The sequence below is a fragment of the Nycticebus coucang genome, chromosome 7, assembly GCF_027406575.1.
Source record: "Nycticebus coucang isolate mNycCou1 chromosome 7, mNycCou1.pri, whole genome shotgun sequence".
Taxonomy (NCBI): domain Eukaryota; kingdom Metazoa; phylum Chordata; class Mammalia; order Primates; family Lorisidae; genus Nycticebus; species Nycticebus coucang.
In genome coordinates, this window is record NC_069786.1 from 85,285,444 (window position 1) to 85,309,701 (window position 24,258).

General features: G+C 38.5%; 1 protein-coding gene across 7 annotated transcripts in view; it reads left to right on the top strand.

Annotated features, from left to right (window-relative positions):
* GULP1 (GULP PTB domain containing engulfment adaptor 1) overlaps positions 1 to 24,258 on the top strand; it is a 294,801-nt gene that overhangs the window by 164,654 nt on the left and 105,889 nt on the right. For all 7 annotated transcript variants that reach the window (XM_053597841.1, XM_053597840.1, XM_053597845.1 and 4 more), the window contains one exon: positions 352 to 413. In XM_053597841.1, the coding sequence (XP_053453816.1) occupies positions 352 to 413 (62 nt within the window). The remainder of the gene's footprint in view (positions 1 to 351; positions 414 to 24,258) is intronic.

The following is a 24,258-nucleotide window of genomic DNA, read 5'->3' on the forward strand; positions in this document are numbered from 1 at the left end:
AAGTGAAAGAAGAAAGACATGTTTTTTAATCACATAATTGATATAATTATTTTTAGCCCATTGATCTTGTTATTTTTATATATTATTTAAAAATTTTGTATCGTTTGTATTATTTGGAAAAAAAAGAATTATTTTCAAAAGAATATCTGGAGATTTTTATATCAAGGAAAGAATCCCATAAACGTTCTCCAACTGCATTGCACTTATAAATGACTGGTTATTCTTTTTCAATTTAGCAAGAGACTCTCAGAATTAAAACTCCCATCTCAGATTGCCAGAAAATACTAATGCATGACTATAACATCACAGAAATCTGTAATCTAGTTTAACACTGTGTATTCTTTATTGCAGACAAAACATGGATGCATACACCTGAAGCTTTATCAAAACATTTCATTCCCTATAATGCAAAGGTAAAAATAGTTCATATATTATTTTATTTTATTATAGTATTATTACTAATTCATGATTAATCTTAAAAAGATTGCTTATACATTGGCATTTCTTGGTAACTGATTCTGAAAAAATTCACATAAATAAAAATAATTGTATAGTGTATAGTATGGAAAAGAAGTATTATGTATCCTTACTTCCGGTATGTATTTTCTTCAAGTGATTTTGGCTACTTTTAAAATTACTTGCAATATGAAAGCATATAAGATCAAACCACGAGCAAATTAGCTTCTTTCAAAAAAACATGTTTAATTACTCAGACTATATATTAAATTAACCTGGAAATGAGAAAAATGAACTACAATTTCAATGAACATAATTATCACCCAAGAAAAAAATAACGAAGGTTAAACTATTAGGAAGGCACAGGAAAGTGTGTTTTATATGATTCTTCTATTTAAGTTTTTTGTTTTTGTATAAAATATTCTGCGGTTATAACTGGGTTATAGCTTTCATGTGAAAGCCACAAATTAGTTTCATAGTAGGGCTGAGTACATTGGATACTTTTTCTTCCATTCTTGAGATACTTTACTAAGAAGAATATGTTCCAGCTCCATCCATGTAAACATGAAAGAGGTAAAGTCTCCATCTTTCTTTAAGGCTGCATAATATTCCATGGTGTACATATACCACAATTTATTAATCCATTTGTGGATCGATGGGCACTTGGGCTTTTTCCATGACTTAGCAATTATGAATTGGGCTGCAATAAACATTCTGTACAAATATCTTTGTTATGATGTGATTTTTGGTCTTCTGAGTATATGCCCAGTAGAGGAATTATAGGATTGAATAGCAGATCTATTTTTAGATCTCTAAGTGTTCTCCAAACATCTTTCCAAAAGGAATGTATTAATTTGCATTCCCACAAAAGGAATGTATTAATTTGCATTCCCACCAGCAGTGTAGAAGTGTTCCCTTTTCTCCACATCCACGCCAACATCTCTGGGAAGGGGAAAAGGGAGGGGAGGGAGGAGGTGGACGGAGGGAGGGTGATTGGTGAGATTACACCTGCAGTGCATCTTACAAGGATACATGTGAAACATAGTAAATGTAGAATGTAAATGTCTTAACACGATAACTAAGAAAATGCCAGGAAGGCTATGTTAACTAGTGTGATGAAAATGTGTCAAATGGTCTATAAAACCAGTGTATGGTGCCCCATGATCACATTAATGTACACAGCTATGATTTAATAAAAAAAAATATTCTGCATCTTTTGTTACATTTTAGAAGAGAAGCAGAAACATTAATATATATTCCATGTCTTTATTATTTTTTAATTAAATCATAAAGAGGTAGATCATGTATACATTAATGCATTTAGGGCGTACAATGTGCTGGTTTAATATACAATTTGCAATGCTTACATCGTACTGGTTAATATATCCCTCATCTCATTTTCTTAATTTTTGTGTCAAGACATTTATACTCTATACTTAATAGATTTGACATGTACCCTTGCAAATGCACCATAGCTGTGATCCCACCATTCACCCTCCCTCCATCTGACCTCCCCCTTCCCTCCCACTCCCTCCTTCTTGCCTTCATCCTGGGCCATACTTGTTATCTATTCTTCATATGAAAGTGTGCAAGAGGGACTTTACCTAACAATTGCAATCAGTGTAACCTGGCTTATTGTACCCTCAATGAATCCCCAACAAAAAAAAAAAAGAAAAAAGAAAAGAAATAAAGCTCTCCTTGTCCACAAAAAAAAAAAAAAAAAAAAAGTGTGATTGATTGTAAATTGCTTTCCTAATAATACTGAGTACACTGGATACTTTTTCCTCCATTCTTGAGATGATTTACTAAGTAGGATATGTTCCACCTCCATCCATATAAGCATAAAGGAGGTAGTCTCCATCTTTTTTTAAGGCTGTATAATATTTCATGGTGTACATATACCACAATTTATTAATCCATTCATGGGTCGATGGGCACTTGGGCTTCTTCCATGACTTGGCTATTATGAATTGAGATGCAGTGAACAATCTGGTGCAAATATCTTTGTTATAAAGTGATATTTGGTCTTTTGGATATACACCTAGTAGAGGAATTGCAGGATCAAATGGCAGGCCTACCTTTAGATCTCTGAGTATTCTCCATATTTCTTTCCAAAAGGGACGTATTAATTTTCATTCCCACCAGCAGTGTAGAAGTGTTCCCTTTTCTCCCCATCCACACCAACATCTGTAGTTTTGTGATTTTGTGATGTGAGCCACTCTTGCTGGAATTAGATGATATCTCAAAGTGGTTTTGATTTGCATTTCTTTGATGATTAAGATGATGAGCATTTTTTCATGTGTCTGTAGGCCATGCACTTGTCTTCTTCAAAGAAGCTTCTGTTCAAGTCCCTTGACTACAATGAAATGGGATTACTTGTTCTTTTCTTATTAATAAGTTTGATTTCTCTGCAAATTCTGGTTATCAAACCTTCATCAGAAACGTAACCTGCAAGTATCCTCTCCTATTCTGAGGGTTGTCTGCTTGTTTTACTTACTGTGCTCTTGGCTGTGCAGAAGCTTTTTAGGTTGATCAGATCCCAGTAATATATCTTTGGTGTTGCTTCAATTGCCCAAGGGGTCCTCCTCATAAAGTATTCTCCAAGCCAATTTCTTCAAGTGTTTCCCCTGCATTGTCTCCAAGAATGTTTATATTTCATGTCTTAAATTTAAATCTTTTATCCCGTGAAAGTCAATTTTTGTTAATAGTGAAAGGTGTGGGTCCAGTTTTAGTCTTCTCCAAGTCGCCAGACAGTTCTCCCAGAATCATTTGTTAACAAATGGAAAAACATACTATGCTCATGGCTGGGAAGAATCAACGTTGTTAAAATGTCCATATTACCCAAAGAAATTTACAAATTTAATGCAATCCCTATCAAAGCTCCACCTTCATATTTTAAAGATCTCAAAAAAAAAAAATAGTACTTTGTTTTCTATGGAACCAGAAAAAACCCTCGAATAGCCAAGGCATTACTCAGAAATAAAAACAAATCAGGAGGAATCACACTACCAGACTTCAATCTATATTATAAATCCATAGTGATCAAAACAGCATGGTACTGGCACAAAACAGAGCGGTAGATGTATGGAACAGAATTGTGAACCAAGAGGTGAACCCAGACACTTACTGTCATTTGATCTTTGATAAGCCTATCTAAAATATAAATTGGGGGAAAGATTCCCTATTTATTCCGTGTCTTTAAACACCTGATTTGTTGTTGGAAAAGTGGACAAAGGAAGGGGATACAATTTAGAAAAGGACTTTAAAGAAAGGTGCTATTGTATAGTAAAGAACACCAGACCCAAGATAGTTTTCAGAGAATTCTGAGTCAGCGTTTGGAAGAGACAAAAATGAAATAAAGATCTGGGATTGGGAATATGCGAGTGGGTCAAATTTAAGCAACTGAACTTTGGAGACAGCATGGGGGGAAATAGAAAATTATATTTTTATAAAAGGTTTATGGATTAGTAAATTGTATGCTGGGATATGATTAAATTATCAAGAAAAATAAAAATTTAAAAGAACATTAACAGTGTTTCATAGGAAACCATGAAAGTGCAGGTGTAGAGTCCTGAAGCAGCAGGAAAACAAACAAACAAAAAAGGCTGTCTAGAAGTTCTCCCAGAGCTGCTGTTGTTCAGCAGTGAGATTTATAGAGTTACAGAAACTACACTTTTCATGCTGACTTCACAGCAAAGATGTTCTAAAATATGTCCTAGGTAAAATATACTTGAAACCTTCTAACATACTTGACGTCACTGTCGGGCTTATGAATTTCCGTGTAAAGTCAACATGAAGATCAATTGCCTGGTTTAGCACTGAAAAGTTTAGTTAGCGGAGTGAGAAAATTTAGATTGTTATTATCCATCCTTTCCACAGATAATCTTCGTATTAACTTTTGATACAGTATATAAAATCAATATAGAAAAAATGTTGATATGAAAGTGTAAGTTTTTGTTAGAGGGAAGAGAGTGGGGAAGATGATGAGAAAGAGAGAGCAGGGAGTGCGAGAAGGGAAGACGGAGGAAAGGACAGAAGGAGCAAGAACAATGCCCAGGAAGAAATTGAATCTGGAAAGCGGCTATTATTTGTAGGTGCTTGCTCAGTTTTGGTAATACATTTATTATCAATCATCGTAGAATCATGTCGCCTAATCAAAATCACCAAGATTATTTATTTTTATATGACTGAAATGCCTCATTTGAAAATCTGTCTTACAAAGGACTGAAAAATCATGTTAGAATTAGACCCACCTTTAACGCTGCCAATTAATCTGCTTGTCTAAATGGAAAAGTTTCCTGTGCTAAGTCACGGGTGCATTCCAACGGTGAGACACCCCCATGAAGCAGAGGCACATGAACTTCTTCCTGGACTGGGGTCGGTAAAACAGGGAAGGGCAGGGTGGTTTCGCCTGTTCTAATATCTCCACATGAGTGATAATGTATGTTGTACTCATACCAAGTAGCACTAAAGCAATTTGAAAAACATTAGTTTTCTTAATTTCCTTGTTTATGACACTTTCTAGGTTGATGTTTTAGTAGTTATTTTTGAAGATGTCTGTGTCTCTTGTAACAGAATATGCTACTTGAAAATCAAATCTGTGCCCCTGGGAAGTAGCTACAGCAGGAAAAAATACCAACTTTAGAACCAGATAGCCGTAGTTTCTTTCTTGACTCCAAAATTTATAGCTGTGTGTTTTGGGCCAAATTACTTAACTTCTTCTATGATTATTCACCTATAAATAGAGATGATAGCAATTTCTCACACTAGTTTTTGTAGACATAAAGAAGTTAGAAATGTTAGACCAGTGTCTAGGATCATATAACTACTCAATAGATGTCAGCGGTTAGTAATTTATCTTTTTATTTTTCTTTGGACTTACCAAACTACTTGTGTCATAGGAGGTGTTCAATGTATATATTTGAAAATTAATGCCTATAACATCTCTAACAAAAATTTATATAATAGTTGCATTTCATTGCATCCCAATATAAGCCAAGTGCATCTGTTTTCATGCACTTTAACATTATCCCTCTCAGCATTTGCCATAACCCAGTACAATGAGTATCAATGTAATCACCACTTTACATCTGAGAAAACTATGCTGAAAGATTAAGTAATTTTTCCCATCAACCCATGAATGGATCAATAAACTGTGGTCTATGTATACCACAGAATATTATGCAGCTATTTAAAAAGATGCAGACTTTACATCTTTTACATTTACCTGGATAGAGTTGAAATGCATTCTTAGTAAAGTATCACAAGAACAGAAAAATGAATATCCAGTGTGCTCCATACTAATATGAAATCAATATATAAACAATTACATGTTCCTAAGAACAACAAAACACTATTATATCCAGTTCAGGGGCAGAGGGAAGGAGGAGGGGGAAGGGGCGAGGATGTGTGGCAGAAGAAGGGAGGCAGGAGGTGGGGTCTCACCTACTGTGCACATTGTGGGGGTGTACAGCGCACCTCCTGGGTGAGGGGCTCTTCTACAAATGGAATTTTACCCTGGAAGCAAGAACAATGTAACCTAAATATTGTACCCTCATATTATTTGAATAAAGTTTTAAAAAAATAAAAAAAAATTGTAGAAAGGAATTTTCTTGCGCTCCCAAAATTAGTAAGATGAAGCCAGAATAAAACACGAGGTCTGACTTCAAATATTCGACCTTTTTCATATATGTTATTACAAATATGTTGTTATTCATTCATTCACTAAATGGCTGTCATGTTGCTGAAGGGTCCCTGCATGTTGGTGCTGCTTCAGAGCCATGGCACATGGCTTATATTTTTAGAGAATGTATTGTCATAAAGAAATGCCATACAAAACTTACTAAATAAAAAGCACACCATGTTCTGTGCCATTCAAATGACACAGAAAGATGTAGAGGTACAGAGTCACTCCTATTTTATGCAAGTACAGATGAGGTAGTATTACCTTGTCAAAACAAGAGTGAGGTGACCATTTCAGGCAAAGAGATCTGGAAGAGGATGAGCACAGTCAGTAATGTGTAAGGCACAAACTGAATGTGGCAAGTGCTGGGCCAGAGGATAAAGGATTAGGGATAGTAAAGAACAATATCAATCAGGGATCCATCTCAGCAACAGACCTGGTAGTGTATATACACATACACATGCATGCACCTTCATTGATTTATTGCAGGAGGTTGGGCTATACAGTTATGGGGGGATGGCTACACGGGTCAGAATTCATAGGGAAGAGACCATGATAAAGGGCAAGCTGCAGCTTCTAAGGCAGAAGCAGACTGTGCAGTCCACAGATAGAATTTTGTCTTCTCAAGCAAACATCAGCTCTATCTCAATTCCACTCTTAAGGCCATTTTAGTGATTAGATCAGGCCTCTCCAGGTAATCCAGGATCATCTCCTTTCCATAACGTCAGTTGATAGCAGATGTTAATCGTATCTCCAAAATTGCTTGGCAGCAACACCTAAATAACTATTTCATTGACTAACTGGGTACTACACCTTAGCCAAGTTGGTGCCTAAAACTCATCATCCTAAGTCCTAATTATGGACAAGGTTTACAGTCACAAACCAATGAGAGGGGGTCGGGGACATGTGGAAACAGACTCCATTGGTAGGTGACTTTAAAGAGGCACTTTAAGAAGGCTTTGAATGGCAGAGGAAGCAGTTTGGGTTGTGAACTAATCAAACAGGATTTTAGGAAGATAAATCTGTAGTAATATAATGGATCAGAAGATAATAGGCATTATCTTATGATATTAAACCTCTTAGGTAGTTATTTTAATGGTCCAAGTACAGGGTAGCTATTTTAATGGTCCAAGACAGGGTAGTAAGTTTACATAGGATAGCAGATAAGTATGTAGTGGAAAATAATGATGTGGTAAGTATTCCAGAGGAAGAATCGAGTCAACATAGGAATAGTTTGTATGTACGTATCCTCCTGACTTAAGGAGAGAATAATCATACCTTCAAAAAGTCCCACACTTCTCTCACTTTTCATATCCGCTGGTTACAAATTAAGCTGATAAATTTAATGGAACTGTTTAGCAATGATAATTCTCCCTGGTAAAATATGTAATAACATTTACATTGAAGTATCTTCAGTTTTAAATTAATAATACTCTGCTTTAATATCATAATTCATTTACCTTTTTTAAGAACACACTTTAGTTCTATATTCTTTCCTTTTACAAAACATTGGTTTCAAAAATTCACATCCGATATTCATAGTGTATAACCTTTTTAGATCGTATGTAGCTACAAAACAAAACATGGTTTTAAGTAAGCATTATTCTGCATAAGGTTTATTAGCTTTGGGGTTTTTTTAATGTTCATGATGGCACTGATACTAGTTCACTGGGAATCCTTCTTGTTACCCCGTGTAGCCTGTAGTGATGTTTTCAAACTGGAAGCTATCACCCATGAAGGGTAATGAAATCAAAGTCCTAGGACATGCAGGCAGGTATTTAGAGATGTGTAGTGAGGGGAAGACGGGTAATTCTGGCTTGAAGCAGAGTAGGAGCTGCAGGAGAAAAGTACTGAGAATCTAGATATGGAGAGGGTGCCCAGAAATGTATACACAATTTAAGAAAGAAAACGACCATATTAATATTGTAATATTCATGTCATGGTTGACTTCTGCAGTTATTGGAGATACAAGATACAATATACAAGATAAAAATGTTATCAGTATATACTGAGTATTATAATTTTAATACAGTTTTTTCCTTTCTTAAAATCAATATACTTTTTTTAGCACCATCTCTATTTTTAAAAAGAAAGCAAACAGGATCAATAGATAGACTGTATTAGTTTCCTATTGCTACTTTTATGAGGACATTAAAAGGGAAATTTACAAAAGGATTTTTTGATCACCCTTAAGGAAAGGTGTAGTATTTTCCATTCATTCCAATACCTTCAACTTTTGATGAGAAAGCTGATCTTTTCTATAAAGCTGAAATACTGGCAAACTTTTAATCAAGTTACTATTCTGTTGGTATGAGATAATCACTTCCTAAATGAAGAACACTTACGTATTAAATATTTTATTCAAAAATGAATTACCATTCCCAAAGGCTGATGTCTTTATTCTTTTATAAAAGATCTATCTTTAAGATAGATAATATATATTAATAAGAATACGGTGTAAGGAGGTTACTGCATTACTTTGCACCATGCAGCAGTAAAGCAAGTCCGCATTCTTTAATTAGTTGTAGACTGTGTTCTAAGCTCTAAAAGCCAAGTGAATCCAGAATAAATAAGAACATGGACCTTGACCTTAAAAACTTGTGACTTCCCTGTGGAAAGAAAACAGGCACACGAAACAAATAAAGTTTTTGGAAGAAAATTACATAGATGATGAAGACCAAAAAAAATTAAAATAGGAATGTCAATGGGAGGTTTTTAAGGATTACCTTACATTTTAATGCTTTCTAGAAGTATCAGAGTTTCATAAATGAAACTTGCTTTGTTTGCCATTGGATGTGTTTTCGGAGGAGTCTTGTTTAGTCAGTGAGTTGTATGGTTTCTCGCCAGGCTTTCTCAGACTTTACAACATAATCTTCGTCAACATTTATAGCTTATAAATTCTTATTTGACTTCAAAAAGAAAGCCAAAAACAAGAACAAAAATATCTCCCCTTCAAAATATTCAACATCATATATGACAGCAAACTATTAGAACTCGAGGATTCCACCCCTTTGTTAAGGTTTTGGTTGAAAACCATATCTTGGGCACTAACATTGGAAACCTTTAACTTAACCAGTTCGATAATAATTACAAGAGGGAAATTAGAACCTGGGTATATCTTATGCTGAGATGCACCTCACGGTAGCAAGCTCTATAGTAATAGCTCCACTGATGCTAGCAGAATTTTATAGCCGTACGGCTGCTGCATCCTATTAACGGTGATTAGAGTAGCACTTTTTAATTAAACTATCTGGATTCAAATTTATGCTCTCCCAACTAATAATATTCACATTAGGTAACTTTTCTGTCCTTGAGTTTCTTCACTTGTAAATGAGATTAAAATTTTCACACATCTCATTGGATTATTACAGGATTTAAATGAGTTAATATAAAACTAAGATCAAAAGCTTATGTCAAAAGCTTATGATTATTAATGTTTTTGTTATAGAAAGTATCCCATAATTCCACAGTGAAGTGGGCACTAATTAGTGGGCACTTTACTATTTCTTGAGAATGGATAACAGAGAACAAACCACTTAGAATACATAATAGTATCTTTTCTTTCTATGTCAGAAACAATGACAAGAGCTGAGGTACCTTCAGTCGCTCCCTCTAAAAGTTCCAGTGGGAAAAACATGTTTTGTTTTGACTTTTTCTATAAGCATGACAGGAGACCTAATACTGGCAACCCGGTGCATTCATGTACAAGAGAATACTTTGGCCTTAAAGAAAAATGCTACCGTGACTGTTCTTTCTAATTACCTTCAGTTAATAGGAGTTACCTTGAGGTAACTGAATTTTGGAGAAAAATGTTAATGTAAACATTATCCTGATCTTAAAATCAATTAGAGAAATATAAGGAAGTAGATGCAAGCCTTTAAGACCATGTTGGGGAATTTTATGACAAAGAAATTAATGAAGAGAGAAAATTACATTATGTGCCCTAATGAGTCATAGAGAAGAAAGATCTTAATATAACTGAATCATTTTACTAATGTTCCTTAAATTTTTTTTGGTGAAGATATATATGATATACTACCCTTCAAAGAAATGTTAATATCGGTGTATGACTTAATTGAAGAAAATTAAGGTCTTAGAAATAAATGACATCTTCCACCATGTCAAAAAAAAAAAAAAAAGGAAATCAAGAAAAAAAAAATATTCAAATTCAACCTTGTAGGACCATTTAAAGTTGGGCAAAAGATTCATCTCAATAATTGATGATACGCATTACTGAAACATACAAAATAGCTTTGAATTCCAAATTCATAAGATTCTTAGGGCACTTTATAACGACAACAGATGTTAGCCTTTGCTGATTTTGTTGGTTGTACATAATAGGGAAATGTAAAAAAAAGGGAAAGCTCAACTGTTTTCCACATAAAAAATTCAATGCTGGGGCGGCGCCTGTGGCTCATGAGTAGGGCGCTGGCCCCATATGCCGAGGGTGGCGGGTTCGGACCCAGCCCCGGCCAAACTGCAACAAAAAAAAAAATAGCTGGGCGTTGTGGCGTGCGCCTGTAGTCCCAGCTGCTCGGGAGGCTGAGGCAAGAGAATCACGTAAGCCCAAGAGTTAGAGGTTGCTGTGAGCCGTGTGATGCCACGGCACTCTACCCGAGGGCGGTACAGTGAGACTCTGTCTCTACAAAAAAAAAAAAAAAAAAATTCAATGCTATTTAGAACCTTTTTTTTTTTTTTTGAGACATAGTCTTACTTTGTCACCCTCGGTAGAATGCCAAGGCGTCATAGTTCATAGCAACCTCAAACTCTTGGGCTCAAGCGATTCTCTGACCTCAGCTTCCCAAGTAGCTGGGACTAGAGATGTGAGCCACTGTGTACATACTTCTCTAGAGTTTACAGAGTTAGTAATCAGCGTAATACCAAAAACCAGGATTCATGATTTAATTAATTAATTTTTTGTTTGTTTGAGATAGCGTATTACTTTGTCACCCTTAGTAGAGTGGCATGGTGTCACAGCTCATAGCAACCTCAAACTCTTGGGCTCCAGCGATTCTCTTGCTTCAGCCTCCCAAGTAGCTGGGAATACAGGCCCTGCCATGAATCCTGGCTGTTTTTAGAGATTGGGTATAGCTCTTTCTCAGGCTAGTCTGGAGTTGCTGAGTTCAGGAAACCCAGGTTTTCTTGATTTTAGAAGTTGCTTTGACAATGCTAACATATACAATGTGTATTTATTTAAACATTTTAAAATTGAAGACTGCATAAAGTAGACTGTATCTAAATAAAAATTTTAATTTGGCCGGGGCTGGATTTGAACCCGCCACCTCCAGCATATGGGACCGGCGCCCTACCCGCTGAGCCACAGGCGCCGCCCCTAAATAAAAATTTTAAATATTTAAAATGACATAAAATTGGGGCTGGGCACGGTGGTTCACGCCTATAATCCTAGCACTCTGGGAGGCCAAGACAGGTGGATTGTCTTGAGTTTAGAAGCTCGAAATCAGCCTGAGCAACAGCAAAACCCTGTCTCTAAAAATAGTCACACGCTGTCGTGGCACCTGTAATCCCAGCTACTTGGGAGGTTGACGCAAGAGAATCACTTGAGCCCAAGAGTTTGAGGTTGCTGTGAGCTATGATGCTATGCCACTCTACTGGGGGTGACAAAGTAAAACTCTGTGCCAAAAATAATTGAACCTTCACTATCATTTTATCCAATCAAAAAATATTATATAGTATAATGTGTACTGTATCTGTGACTATTTGGGAATGTTCCTTTATGTGCCAGGCAATACTGGCACGTATTTAAAATGAAATTATAAACCTACAAAACTTTATTTTTCCTTTGCCTTGTTTGTAGTTGGAGGCTATAAAGTTTTTTATGCTAAAAACGTGGAAACATAAGAGTATAGTGTCAATTAGAAAGATGTTGAGGGGCCGTGCCTGTGGCTCAAGGAGTAGGGCACCGGTCCCATATGCCGGAGGTGGCGGGTTCAAACCCAGCCCCGGCCAGAAAAAAACTACAAAAAAAAAAAAGAAAGATGTTGAATAGAGACCTTGTGGTAAAATACAACAAAAAATGGCAAAAAATATATCACTGTAAACACCTAACATTGCGTGGTTTAATTCTTAAGATAAGTTTCTTAAGATAATTATTTAGATAATTTTGAAGGTTATCATCATTAAAAACTATTGCTCTATGTATGGGAATGGACTAAAAAATGCTATATTGCTGCTAGAAATTAATAAAAACTACAAAAATTCATATTAATTATTTCTTATAACACTTCACTATGCACTATAATGGTTTTTTTAGAAAAAGACATTATGTGTGTGATGTATTTAAAGACTTTTACATTTACGATGGACTTCTGGATTCATTATTCCAATGCCATCATTTACATAATAAGGCAAATTGAGGTTTAGAGGGGTTGTGATTTTTCTAAGCCTCTACAGTAAGATAATAGCAAAATTAGGTATAGAAATCAAGTTTCCTATTCAACATTCATTTTCCTTTCCATTGATACACTATTCCAAATTTCAGAGAGTAACCTACTTAGCTGGAAAACAAATGACCCATAGACTAAATAAAATATGTATATATACATATCTGTTGTTTGCATATGATACATGTAAAATTGCTTCATCTTTGAAACCCTGTCTGTTAATTGATGTTCTGAGCATCATTTAAAACCAGGCAACATTTGGCAGAGACCTGAGTGAGCTAAGTAGACTAAATAAAGTCTATGCATCTCCCTTGCTAACAGAGAGACCACACTATCTAGTCTTCTAAATAAAGCATTTTACTGGGCGGTGCCCCTAGCTCTGTCAGTAGGGTGCTGGCAACATACACCAAGGCTGGTGGGGTTTGAACTGGCCAGGGCCAGCTAAAAAACAATGACAACTGCAACACAAAAATAGCTAGCATCATGGCGGGCGCCTGTAGTCCCAGCTACTTGGGAGGCTGAGGCAAGAGAATCGCTTAAGCACAAGAGTTAGAGGTTGCTATGAGCTGTGATGTCATGGTACTCTACCCAGGGTGACAGCTTGAGACTCTGTCTCAAAAGAAAAAAATAAATAAATAAAAAATAAAGTACTTTATTTTTCTTATTCTGCTTTCTTTAGTGATGTTTTATCTACCATAATACCTGGGTTGATGTTACTTACATTCTTTTTTTTTTTTTTTTTTTTTATTTTGTGATGCCAGTATTTTTTTTTTCTGGCTTCTTTTTTTTTTTTATTAAATCATAACTGTATACATTGATATGATCATGGGGCATCATACACTCGCTTCATAGACCATTTGACACATTTTTATCACAATGGTTAACATAGCCTTTCTGGCGTTATCTCAGTTACTGTGCCAAAACATTTACATTCTACATTTACCAAGTTTCGCAAATACCCCTGTAAGATGCACCACAGGTGTGATCCCACCAATCCCCCTCCCTCTACACACCACACCCCCTCCTTTTCCCACTTCCCCCTATTGTTAGGTTGTAACTGGGTTATAGCTTTCATGTGAGAGCCCCAAATTAGTTTCATAGTAGGGCTGAGTACATTGGGTACTTTTTCTTCCATTCTTGAGATACTTTACTAAGAAGAATATGTTCCAGCTCCATCCATGTAAACATGAAAGAGGTAAAGTCTCCATCTATCTTTAAGGCTGCATAGTATTCCATGGTGTACATATACCACAATTTATTAATCCATTCGTGGATCGATGGGCACTTGGGCTTTTTCCATGACTTAGCAATTATGAATAGGGCTGCAATAAACATTCTGGTACAAATATCTTTGTTATGTTGTGATTTTTGGTCTTCTGGGTATATGCCCAGCAGAGGGATTACAGGATTGAACGGCAGATCTATTTTTAGATCTCTGAGTGTTCTCCATATATCTTTCCAAAAGGAATGTATTAATTTTCATTCCCACCAGCAGTGCAGAAGTGTTCCCTTTTCTCCGCATCCACGCCAACATCTCTGGTCTTGAGATTTTATGATATAGGCTAGTCTCAGTGGAGTTAGATGGTATCTCAAAGTAGTTTTGATTTGCATTTCTCTGATGATTAAAGATGATGAGCATTTTTTCATATGTCTGAAGGCCGTGTGCCTGTCTTCTTCAGAGAAGTTTCTCTTCAAATCCCTTGCCCAGCCTGCGATGGGATCCCTTGTTTTTTTCTTGCTGATGCGTTGAGTTCTCTGTGGATTCTGGTTATTAAACCTTTGTCAGAGTTATACCCTGCAAATATCTTCTCCCATTCTGAGGGCTGTCTGCTTGCTCTGCTTACTGTGTTCTTAGCTGTGCAGAAGCTTTTTAGTTTGATCAAGTCCCAGTAGTGTATTTTTGAAGCTGCTTCAATTGCCCGGGGGGTTCTCCTCATGAAATACTCACCCAGACCAATTTCTTCAAGGGTTTTCCCTGCATTCTCCTCTAGTATTTTTATAGTTTCATGTCTTAAGTTTAAATCTTTAATCCAATGAGAGTCTATCTTAGTTAATGGTGAAAGGTGTGGGTCCAATTTCAGTCTTCTGCAGGTTGCCAGCCAGTTCACCCAGCACCATTTGTTAAATAGGGAATCTTTTCCCCACTGAATGTTTTTAATTGGCTTGTCAAAAATCAAATAGCGGTAAGTAGCTGGATTCATCTCTTGGTTCTCTATTCTATTCCAGATATCTACTTCTCTGTTTTTGTGCCAATACCATGCTGTTTAGATCACTATCGATTTGTAGTAAAGTCTGAGGTCTGGTAGTGTGATTCCTCCTGTTTTGTTTTTATTTCTGAGTAATGTCTTGGCTATTCGAGGTTTTTTCTGATTCCATATAAAACGAAGTATTGTTTTTTCAAGATCTTTAAAATATGACAGTGGAACTTTAATAGGGAGTGCATTGAAATTATATATTGCTTTGGGCAGTATGGACATTTTGATAATGTTGATTCTTCCCAGCCATGAGCATGGTATGTTTTTCCATTTGTTAACATTTTCAGCTGTTTCTTTTCTTAGAGTTTCATAGTTCTCTTTATAGAGATCTTTCACGTCTTTTGTTAGGTAAATTCCCAAATATTTCATCTTCTTTGGCACTACTGTAAATGGGATAGAGTCCTTAACTGCTTTTTCAACTTGACTGTTGTTGGTGTATATAAAGGCTACCGATTTATGGATGTTGATTTTGTAACCTGAGACGCTGCTGTATTCCTTGATCACTTCTAGGAGTTTTGTAGTAGAGTCCCTAGTGTTTTCCAGATACACAATCATATCATCTGTGAAGAGCGAAAGTTTGATCTCTTCTGACCCTATATGGATACCCTTGATCGCCTTTTCTTCCCTAATTGCGGTGGCTAAAACTTCCATTACAATGTTGAAAAGCGATGGAGACAATGGGCAGCCTTGTCTGGTTCCTGATCTGAGTGGAAATGATTCCAATTTAACTCCATTCAATATGATATTGGCTGTGGGTTTGCTGTAGATGGCCTCTATCAGTTTAAGAAAAGTCCCTTCTAGACCAATTTTCTTGAGTGTTCTGATCATGAAGGGATGCTGGATATTATCAAAAGCTTTTTCTTCATCAATTGAGAGAATCATATGGTCTTTGTTTTTTAATTTATTTATGTGCTGAATTACATTTATAGATTTACGTATATTGAACCAGCCTTGAGACCCTGGGATAAAACCAACTTGGTCATGATGTATAATTTGTTTGATTTGTTTCTGGATTCTGTTTGTTAGGATCTTGTTGAATATTTTTGCATCTATATTCATTAGTGATATTGGTGTATAATTTTCTTTTCTTGTTGGGTCTTTTCCTGGTTTGGGGATCAGGGTTATGTTTGCTTCATAGAACGTGTTGGGTAGTCTTCCTTCTTTTTCTACATTTTGGAACAGGTTGAGTAATATAGGTACTAATTCCTCTTTAAAGGTTTGGTAGAATTCTGACGTGAAACCATCTGGTCCCGGGCTTTTCTTTTTAGGGAGGTTTTGTATAGTTGATGCTATTTCCGAACTTGATATGGGTCTGTTCAACATTTCCACTTGATTCTGGTTAAGTCTTGGAAGGTGGTGTGCATCCCAGTATCGGTCAATTTCCCTCAGATTTTCATATTTGTGAGAATAAAGTTTCTTGTAATATTCATTAAGGATTTTTTGGATTTCTGATGAGTCTGTTATTTCGTCTTTGTTGTTTCTGATTGATGATATTAGAGATTTTACTCTTTTTTTTTTTTGATTAGGTTGGCCAGAGGTTTATCTATTTTATTGACCTTTTCAAAAAACCAGCTTTTTGATTTATTGATCTGTTGTATTATTCTTTTGTTTTCAATTTCATTTAATTCTGCTCTAATTTTGGTTATTTCTTTTCTTCTACTGGGTTTGGGGTTGGAATGTTCTTCCTTTTCCAGTTGCTTGAGATGTCCCATTAAGTTGTTAACTTCCTCTCTTTCCGTTCTCTTGAGGAAGGCTTGCAGTGCTATAAATTTCCCTCTTAGAACTGCCTTTGCGGTGTCCCAGAGGTTCTGATAGTTTTTGTCTTCATTGTCGTTTTGTTCCAAAAAATTGGCGATTTCTTTCTTAATCTCATCTCTGACCCAGCTGTCATTCAGCATAAGGTTATTTAACTTCCATGTTTTTGTATGAGTATGCGGATTCCTGTTGTTACTCAATTCAAGTTTTATTCCATTATGGTCCAAGAAGATGCATGGAATAATTTCTATTCCTTTAAATTTACTGAGGTTAGACTTGTGACCTAAAATGTGGTCAATTTTGGAGTAAGTCCTGTGGGCTGATGAGAAGTATGTGTATTCAGTTTTGTTGGGATGAAATGTTCTATAGATGTCTGCTAAATCTAAATATTGGATGGTTAGGTTTAAATCTAAGATTTCTTTGCTCAGCTTCTTGCTGGAGGATCAATCCAACACTGCCAAAGGAGTGTTGAAATCTCCGACGATTATGGAGCTGGAGGAAATCAAGTTACTCATGTCTGTTAGAGTTTCTCTTATAAATTGAGGTGCATTCTGGTTGGGTGCATAGATATTAATAATTGAGATCTCATCATGTTGAGTATTACCCTTAACAGATATGAAGTGACCATTCTTGTCCTTCCTTACTTTTGATGGTTTAAAGCCTACTGTATCTGCAAATAAAATTGCAACACCTGCTTTTTTCTGATTACCATTTGCCTGAAATATGGATGACCATCCTTTCACCCTGAGTCTGTATTTGTCTTTTAAGTTAAGATGTGACTCTTATATGCAACAAATATCTGGCTTGAGTTTTTGTATCCAGTCAGCTAACCTATGCCTCTTTAGAGGACAGTTTAAGCCATTCACATTGATGGAGAGTATTGATAAGTCTGGTGGAATTTTGGGTATCGAGTTTTTCAAAGGTCCAGTGGACATTTTTAATCCTTTCGCCAGTGTGGAAGTTGGAGTTTGATCCGAAGTTTCTGAGTGAGTTTACTTTTGTGGTATAGGATTGGGTTGGTCATTGTGGAGGATAGGTCTGAGAATATCCTGAAGAGCTGGTTTACTTATGGCAAATTTTTTCAACATATGAATGTCATTGAAGTATTTAATTTCTCCATCATAGATGAAACTCAGTTTAGCTGGATACAAGATCCTGGGTTGAAAGTTATTTTGCTTTAGGAGATTAAAAGTTGATGACCACTCTCTTCTGGCTTGAAAAGTTTCAGCAGAGAGTTCTGCAGTTATTCTAATATTCTTACCTTTGTACGTGATAGTTTTCTTTCGCCGGGCTGCTTTGAGAATCTTCTCTTTCATGTTAACGTTAGTGAAGCTAATTATGGTATGTCTGGGGGATGACTTATTGGGGTTGAATCGTGCTGGGGTTCTGAAGCTGTCTGCTATCTGAATTTCAGATTCTCTAGGCATGTCTGGAAAATTTTCTTTCATAATTTCATGCAGAAGGGCCTCAGTGCCCTTCGAGGCCACTTCATCATTCTCAGAAATCCCAATAATTCGTATATTGCTTTTTTTCGAATTATCTGAGAGCTCTCTGAGTGAGTGATCCGTTTTTGCTCTCCATTTCTCTTCCTCTTTGAGAGATTGGGAGCGTTCGAAGACTTTATCTTCAATGTCAGAAATCCTTTCTTCTGCTTGCTCCATTCTGTTGCTGAGGGATTCTACTGTATTTTTCATATCTTTGAGGGCTGTAAATTCTTGCTTCAGTGTGTCTAAGTCTTTGGTGGTTTTGTCTTTAAATTCGTTAAATTCTTGAGACAACTTTTGAATTTCTCCTCGAATTCCTAATTCCATTTTATTAATCTTGTCTGCAATCCAAATTCTGAATTCGATTTCTGACATCTCAGCCAGTTGTTTATGAATGGGATCTTCAATCACATCTGCCGTATCTTTTCTTGGGGGGGTTGATCTATTCTGGTTATTCATGTTACCAGAGTTTTTCCGCTGATTCCACCCCATGGTTATTTTACTCCCTTTGATTTTTCCCCTGGGGCTTTATCAAGGGCCCGTACAGTGTTGTGGCCTGAGAAACTGGGGCCCTGTCTTGTATGGTGGAGCTAAGTGGTTCTGTCTTGTTTTCAGCTGGTTTCTGTTCGATCCTATTGCAACTTCTACTCTGGCTTGAAGTCTTAGCTGTGTAGAAATTCAGCAATTAAGTCACCCCGCCTGCCCACCTCTGGCCCCAGTTGGAAAAGGAGAATCAAACCTTCCTACAACCGCACACCCAGGGCACCGCCTCAAAAGTCCTCAGTCTATTAGCCCAGTTCAAAAGGTCCAAATCAACTGTCTCAGTCGGCACCTGTCTCGGGTGGGAGAGTTCAAGAGGTCTCTGGGAACTGGATCACAGGGGCCTGGTGACTCCTCTGACATGGCTTATCCCAGTGCAGCGTGGAGTCAGGAGGCACCACCCAGCAAACAGAGCAGTCTGGGAAGGTTGACGTCTCCTTCCCCACTTTGCCCCTCCGTCGGACCCAGTCACTGGTATCTCTGCAGATGGCTAACCCAGTTGCCTGCAGTGAACAGACACTCCAGGGGTTTGCACCTGCCCGAATCGCAAGGAAGTCTGCCAGGCGCCCGCAGACTGCTGCTATTTAGCAGGAGGAGATAGGGCCTGACATCTTTGAGTGCTTGATGCAGGTGATGGGAAGGAGGTGTTCACTCAGGCTTAGCCCCGTCCCTGATGGATGCTGTTAACAGAACAGAACAGAACAGACAACTTTGCGGAGTTCTGTCTCTGTTCCTGCTGAAATCGCCTACAGAAGACGGGCTGTTCTGAGTTCAAACGTCTTTGCTGCTGGAGGTTTGTGTCCTCTTTGCTGCTGAAGGTTTGCGTCCGATCACCTCTCTGGGTCGGCCCCGCCCTGGAAGCTTCCTGGGTTAGGAAATCCCCGGCTCACCGGTGGCCTCCTCTGTTTGCCCAGGGAGACAGGGGGTGTGGCCTCAGAATATCCAGAAGTGAGCTGTTCTGCTGTTAAAGAAAAAACGGCTGTTGCTCTGCCTCCAGGGAACTGCCGCTCTGGTGTGGGCACTCAGCCGACCCTTTTCTCCTCTGTCTCGTGCCCCAGAGTCAGCACTGAGCAGCCGCAGTTTATGCTGGGTCCACACCCCTCGAGAGATCCCCCAAGAATCCGAACTCTTGGGGGACAGGCCCCCAGACCCGGAGTGGGAGTGGGGGGGAAGCTAGAGTTTCATTCAGTTTTATGCCCGGCCGTATTGTTGCCCTCCCGGGGAGGGCTGCTGCACCGCACCACAGGGAAGTGCCACCAAGGCTTGATTTCCCCTCAGCAGAGTGCCCTCTCCTCGTTCAGGTGTCTCAGAGTCAGCGCTGACCTGACGCAGATTGGGCACTGTGCACTCCCCTCAAGAAATCACCCAAGGATCCGAACTCCTGGGGCATAGGCCTCCAGACCCCGAGTGAGAGTAGGGGCGCTCAGCGGGGAACCTAGAGTTTTATTCAGTTTTGTGCCCAGCCGTAATGTTGCCTGGGGAGGGCTGCTGCACCGCACCGCAGGGAAGTGCCGCTGAGGCGTGACTCCCCCTCAGCCCGGTGCCCTCTCCTTGCTCGCGTGTCTCAGAGTCAGCGCTGACCAGTCGCGGCTCGGGCACTGTGCGCTCCCCTCGAGAAATCACCCAAGGATCCAAACTCCTGGGGGACAGGCCCCCAGACCCCGAGTGAGAGTGGGGGGGAAGCTAGAGTTTCATTCAGTTTTATGCCTGGCCGTATTGATGTACGGGGAGGGCTGCTGCACCGCACCACAGGGAAGTGCCGCTGAGGCGTGACTCCCCCTCAGCCCAGTGCCCTCTCCTCACTCACGTGCCTCAGAGTCAATGCTGACTAGTCGCAACTCCGGGACTGTCCACTCCCCTTGAGAAATCACTCAAGAATCCGAACTCCTGGGGGACAGGCCTCCAGACCTCAGTGGGCGGGAGGGGAGTGTTGGGGATTCAGGGTTGCCAGCAAAGGATTTTTAAAGTTTTATTCAGTTTTATGCCTGGCAGGAGAATGCCACGGCACCCCAGTAGGGGAGGTAGGTCCAGTTTTTAGAAGGTCTCTCCCATGGAGTGTAGTGGGAGGGCCTTTAATTTCTGCCTGTTTGTTTAATTGTGGGGCTCTTGAGCCGGTCTCATGGGGGAGGTGGACTCCCGTCCACTTGGTGGTGGATTTTGTACCTTTTGTTTGCATCCTTGTGATCACAGCTTGCCTCAGTGGTGTTGATGTGCGTTCTTCAACCTTCTCTCTCGGTGTGGCTCAAGTCCACCAGGATACTTACTAAATTCCTGTCCCTTAACTCTCCTTCTGGATGGGAGCCTTTGTTGAAAGCTGGCTTCAGTCCGCCATCTTGTCTCCCTCCTACTTACATTCTTAAATGAATGTTCAACTTGAGAACATCTAGTTATAAATGGGGAGTTTTCTAGGTGTTGAATATATTAATCATTTATTTGCATTTCTACATGGATGTCTGGCCTTAGGTGAAATAAGGAAACAAAAGCTTGTTAGTGGCCAAAGAATATTTGTGAAAAAGGAAAGGTCCAGTTTGATTTTTTTTTTTTTTTGTAGAGACAGAGTCTCACTTTATGGCCCTCGGTAGAGTGCCGTGGCCTCACACAGCTCACAGCAACCTCCAACTCCTGGGCTTAAGCAATTCTCTTGCCTCAGCCTCCCGAGTAGCTGGGACTACAGGCGCCCGCCACAACGCCCGGCTATTTTTTGGTTGCAGTTTGGCCGGGGCCGGGTTGGAACCCGCCACCCTCGGTATATGGGGCCGGCACCCTACCAACTGAGCCACAGGCGCCAACCCGGTCCAGTTTGATTTTAAAAGGGTCAAGCAGTAGCATTCTGGAGACTGGAATATGAGACTTAGGGGTCTGAGCAGAAAGGATAGTAGGAGATAGTATAGTTTGGGGAAAAAAAACAGGTTTGAAAAGGTAAAAAAAATAAATGATTAAATAAAGGAACAATTTTATTAAGATGATTTCAGTGATTTTTTTTTTTTTTTTTTTAAGACAGAGTCTGACTCTGTCACCCTGGGTAGAGTGCTGTGGCATCATAGCTTACAGCAACCTCAAACTCTTGGTCTCAAGTGATCCTCTTGCCTCTGCCTCCCAAGTAGCTGGGACTACAGGTGCCTGCCACAACATCCAGTTATTTTTAGACATGGGGTCTCACTCTGGCACAGGCTGGTCTCGAACCTGTGAGCTCAGGCAATCCACCCACCTCGGCGTTCCAAAGTACTAGGATTACAGGTGTGAGCCACCAGGCCCAACCCAGTCGGTGCTGGTTTTGTTGATTGACTAAATCAGGATATGCTTGATATTAGAAAATTAGCAAGGAGGTGATGAGCATTTTTTGATTAAAGAACCAGGGGAAATGAGACTTGCAAATGAAGAAGAAACAATTATTATGTGAGGTAAAATGTAGCAGGAAACACTAGTGTTTAGGGAATAGTTTGAATCCAGAAATCAGTATTATCCACAGTTGTGTGGGGTTGCATTCCAAATACTGATTGGAAAGATGTTAGGTGGAAAGAGGTAAGTTTCCTCAGGCTTCTGTCACGTACTTTAGGTAGTGCGAGATAAGGCATGTGGCCAGCTCTCTCCAGAGATAGGAAATCTCTTCAGAAGACAAACTACAGTTTCTACTCACAGTGTTCTCACATTTTCAGGTACATGTTAGAGGAAATAATCTTTCATCCCTTAGCAAATATATAGATATATTTTCATATAAAGAGAGAGACAGAGAGGGAGGAAGGGAAGAGAGAAAGAGATCTTCATTAAGCTATAAAGTCACGTTTGCCTTCCTTCTACTATTTTGAATTATGGCACACTTTATCTTTGAGCCATCATGCCGGTTTTTACACTTAACAGTAGTGCACTGTTGTATGCCTTTTTTTCAGTTTCTGGGATAGTTTTTGTTATTTGTTTTTCTTTTTTCTGGAACTGTTTATTTTTTATCTTCTGGACTTTTAAAATCATGTTGAAAAAAAGTAAAGTAGATCACAATGCCAATTTTTTTTTTTAACATAGCCTTCCTGGCATTTTCTTACTTATTGTGTTAAGACATTTATATTCCACATTTACTAAGTTTCACATGTACCCTTGTAAGATGCATCACAGGTGTAATCCCACCAATCACCCTTCCTCCCCCAATCTGCCCCCTCCCTCCCCTCCCTCTCCCCCTTCCCCATATTCTTAGGTTATAACTGGGTTATAGCTTTCATATGAAAGTCATAAATTAGTGTCACATTAGGGCTGAGTACATTGGATACTTTTTCTTCCATTCTTGAGATACTTTACTAAGAAGAATATGTTCCAGCTCCATCCATGTAAACATGAAAGAGATAGTCTCCATCTTTCTTTAAGGCTGCATAATATTCCATGTGTACATATACCACAATTTATTAATCCATTCGTGGATCGGTGGGCACTTGGGCTTTTTCCATGACTTAGCAATTATGAACTGGGCTGCAATAAACATTCTGGTACAAATATCTATGTTATAATGTGATTTTTTGTCTTCTGAGTATACCTAAGAGAGGAATTATAGGATTGAATGGCAGATCTATTTTTAGATCTTTAAGTGTTCTCCAAACATCTTTCTAAAAGGAATGTATTAATTTGCCTTCCCACCAGCAGTGTAGAAATGTTGTTCCCTTTTCTTCACATCCACGCCAACATCTCTGGTCTTGGGATTTTGTGATATGGGCTAATCTTACTGGAGTTAGACGATAACTCAAAGTAGTTTTGATTTGCATTTCTCTGATCATTCAAGATGATGAGCATTTTTTCATATGTCTGTAGGTTGTGCGCCTGTCTTCTTCAGAGAAGTTTCTCTTCAAGTCCCTTGCCCAGCCTACGATGGGATCACTTGTTCTTTTCTTCCTTATAAATTTGAGTTCTCTGTGGATTCTGGTTATTAAACCTTTGTCGGAGACATAACCTGCAAATATCTCCTCCTATTCTGAGGGCTGTTTGCTTGCTTTACTTACTGTGTTCTTGGCTGTGCAGAAGCTTTTCTGCATCAATTGAGAGAATCATGTGGTCTATGTTTTTTAATTTGTTATGTGCTGACTTATACTTATAGATTTATGTATATTGAACCAGCCTTAAGACCCTGGGATGAAACCGACTTGGTCATGACGTATAATTTGTTTGATGTGTTGCTGGATTCTGTTTGTCAGGATCTCGTTGAATATTTTGCATCTGTGTTCAGTAGTGATACTGGTGTATAATTTTCTTATCTTGTTGGGTCTTTTCCTGGTTTGGGGATCAGGGTGATGTTTGCTTCATAGAACGTGTTGGGTAGTCTTCCTTCTTTTTCTATGTTTTGGAACAGGTTGAGTAATATAGGTACTAGTTCCTCTATAAAGGTTTGGTAGAATTCTGACATGAAGCCATCTGGTCCCAAGCTTTTCTTTTTAGAGAGATTTCATATCGTTGATGCTATTTCAAAACTTTGTATTGGCCTGTTCAACATTTCCACTTGATTCTGGCTAAGTGTTGGAAGGTGACATGCTTCCAAGTATTGGTCTATTTCCTTCAGATTTTCATATTTCTGAGAATAAAGTTTCTTGTAATATTCTTTCAGGATTTTTGAATTTCTGAGGAGTCAGTAGTTATATTGTCTTTGTCATTTGTGATTGATGAAATTAGAGATTCTACTCTTTTTGTACTGGTTAGATTAGCCAAAGGTT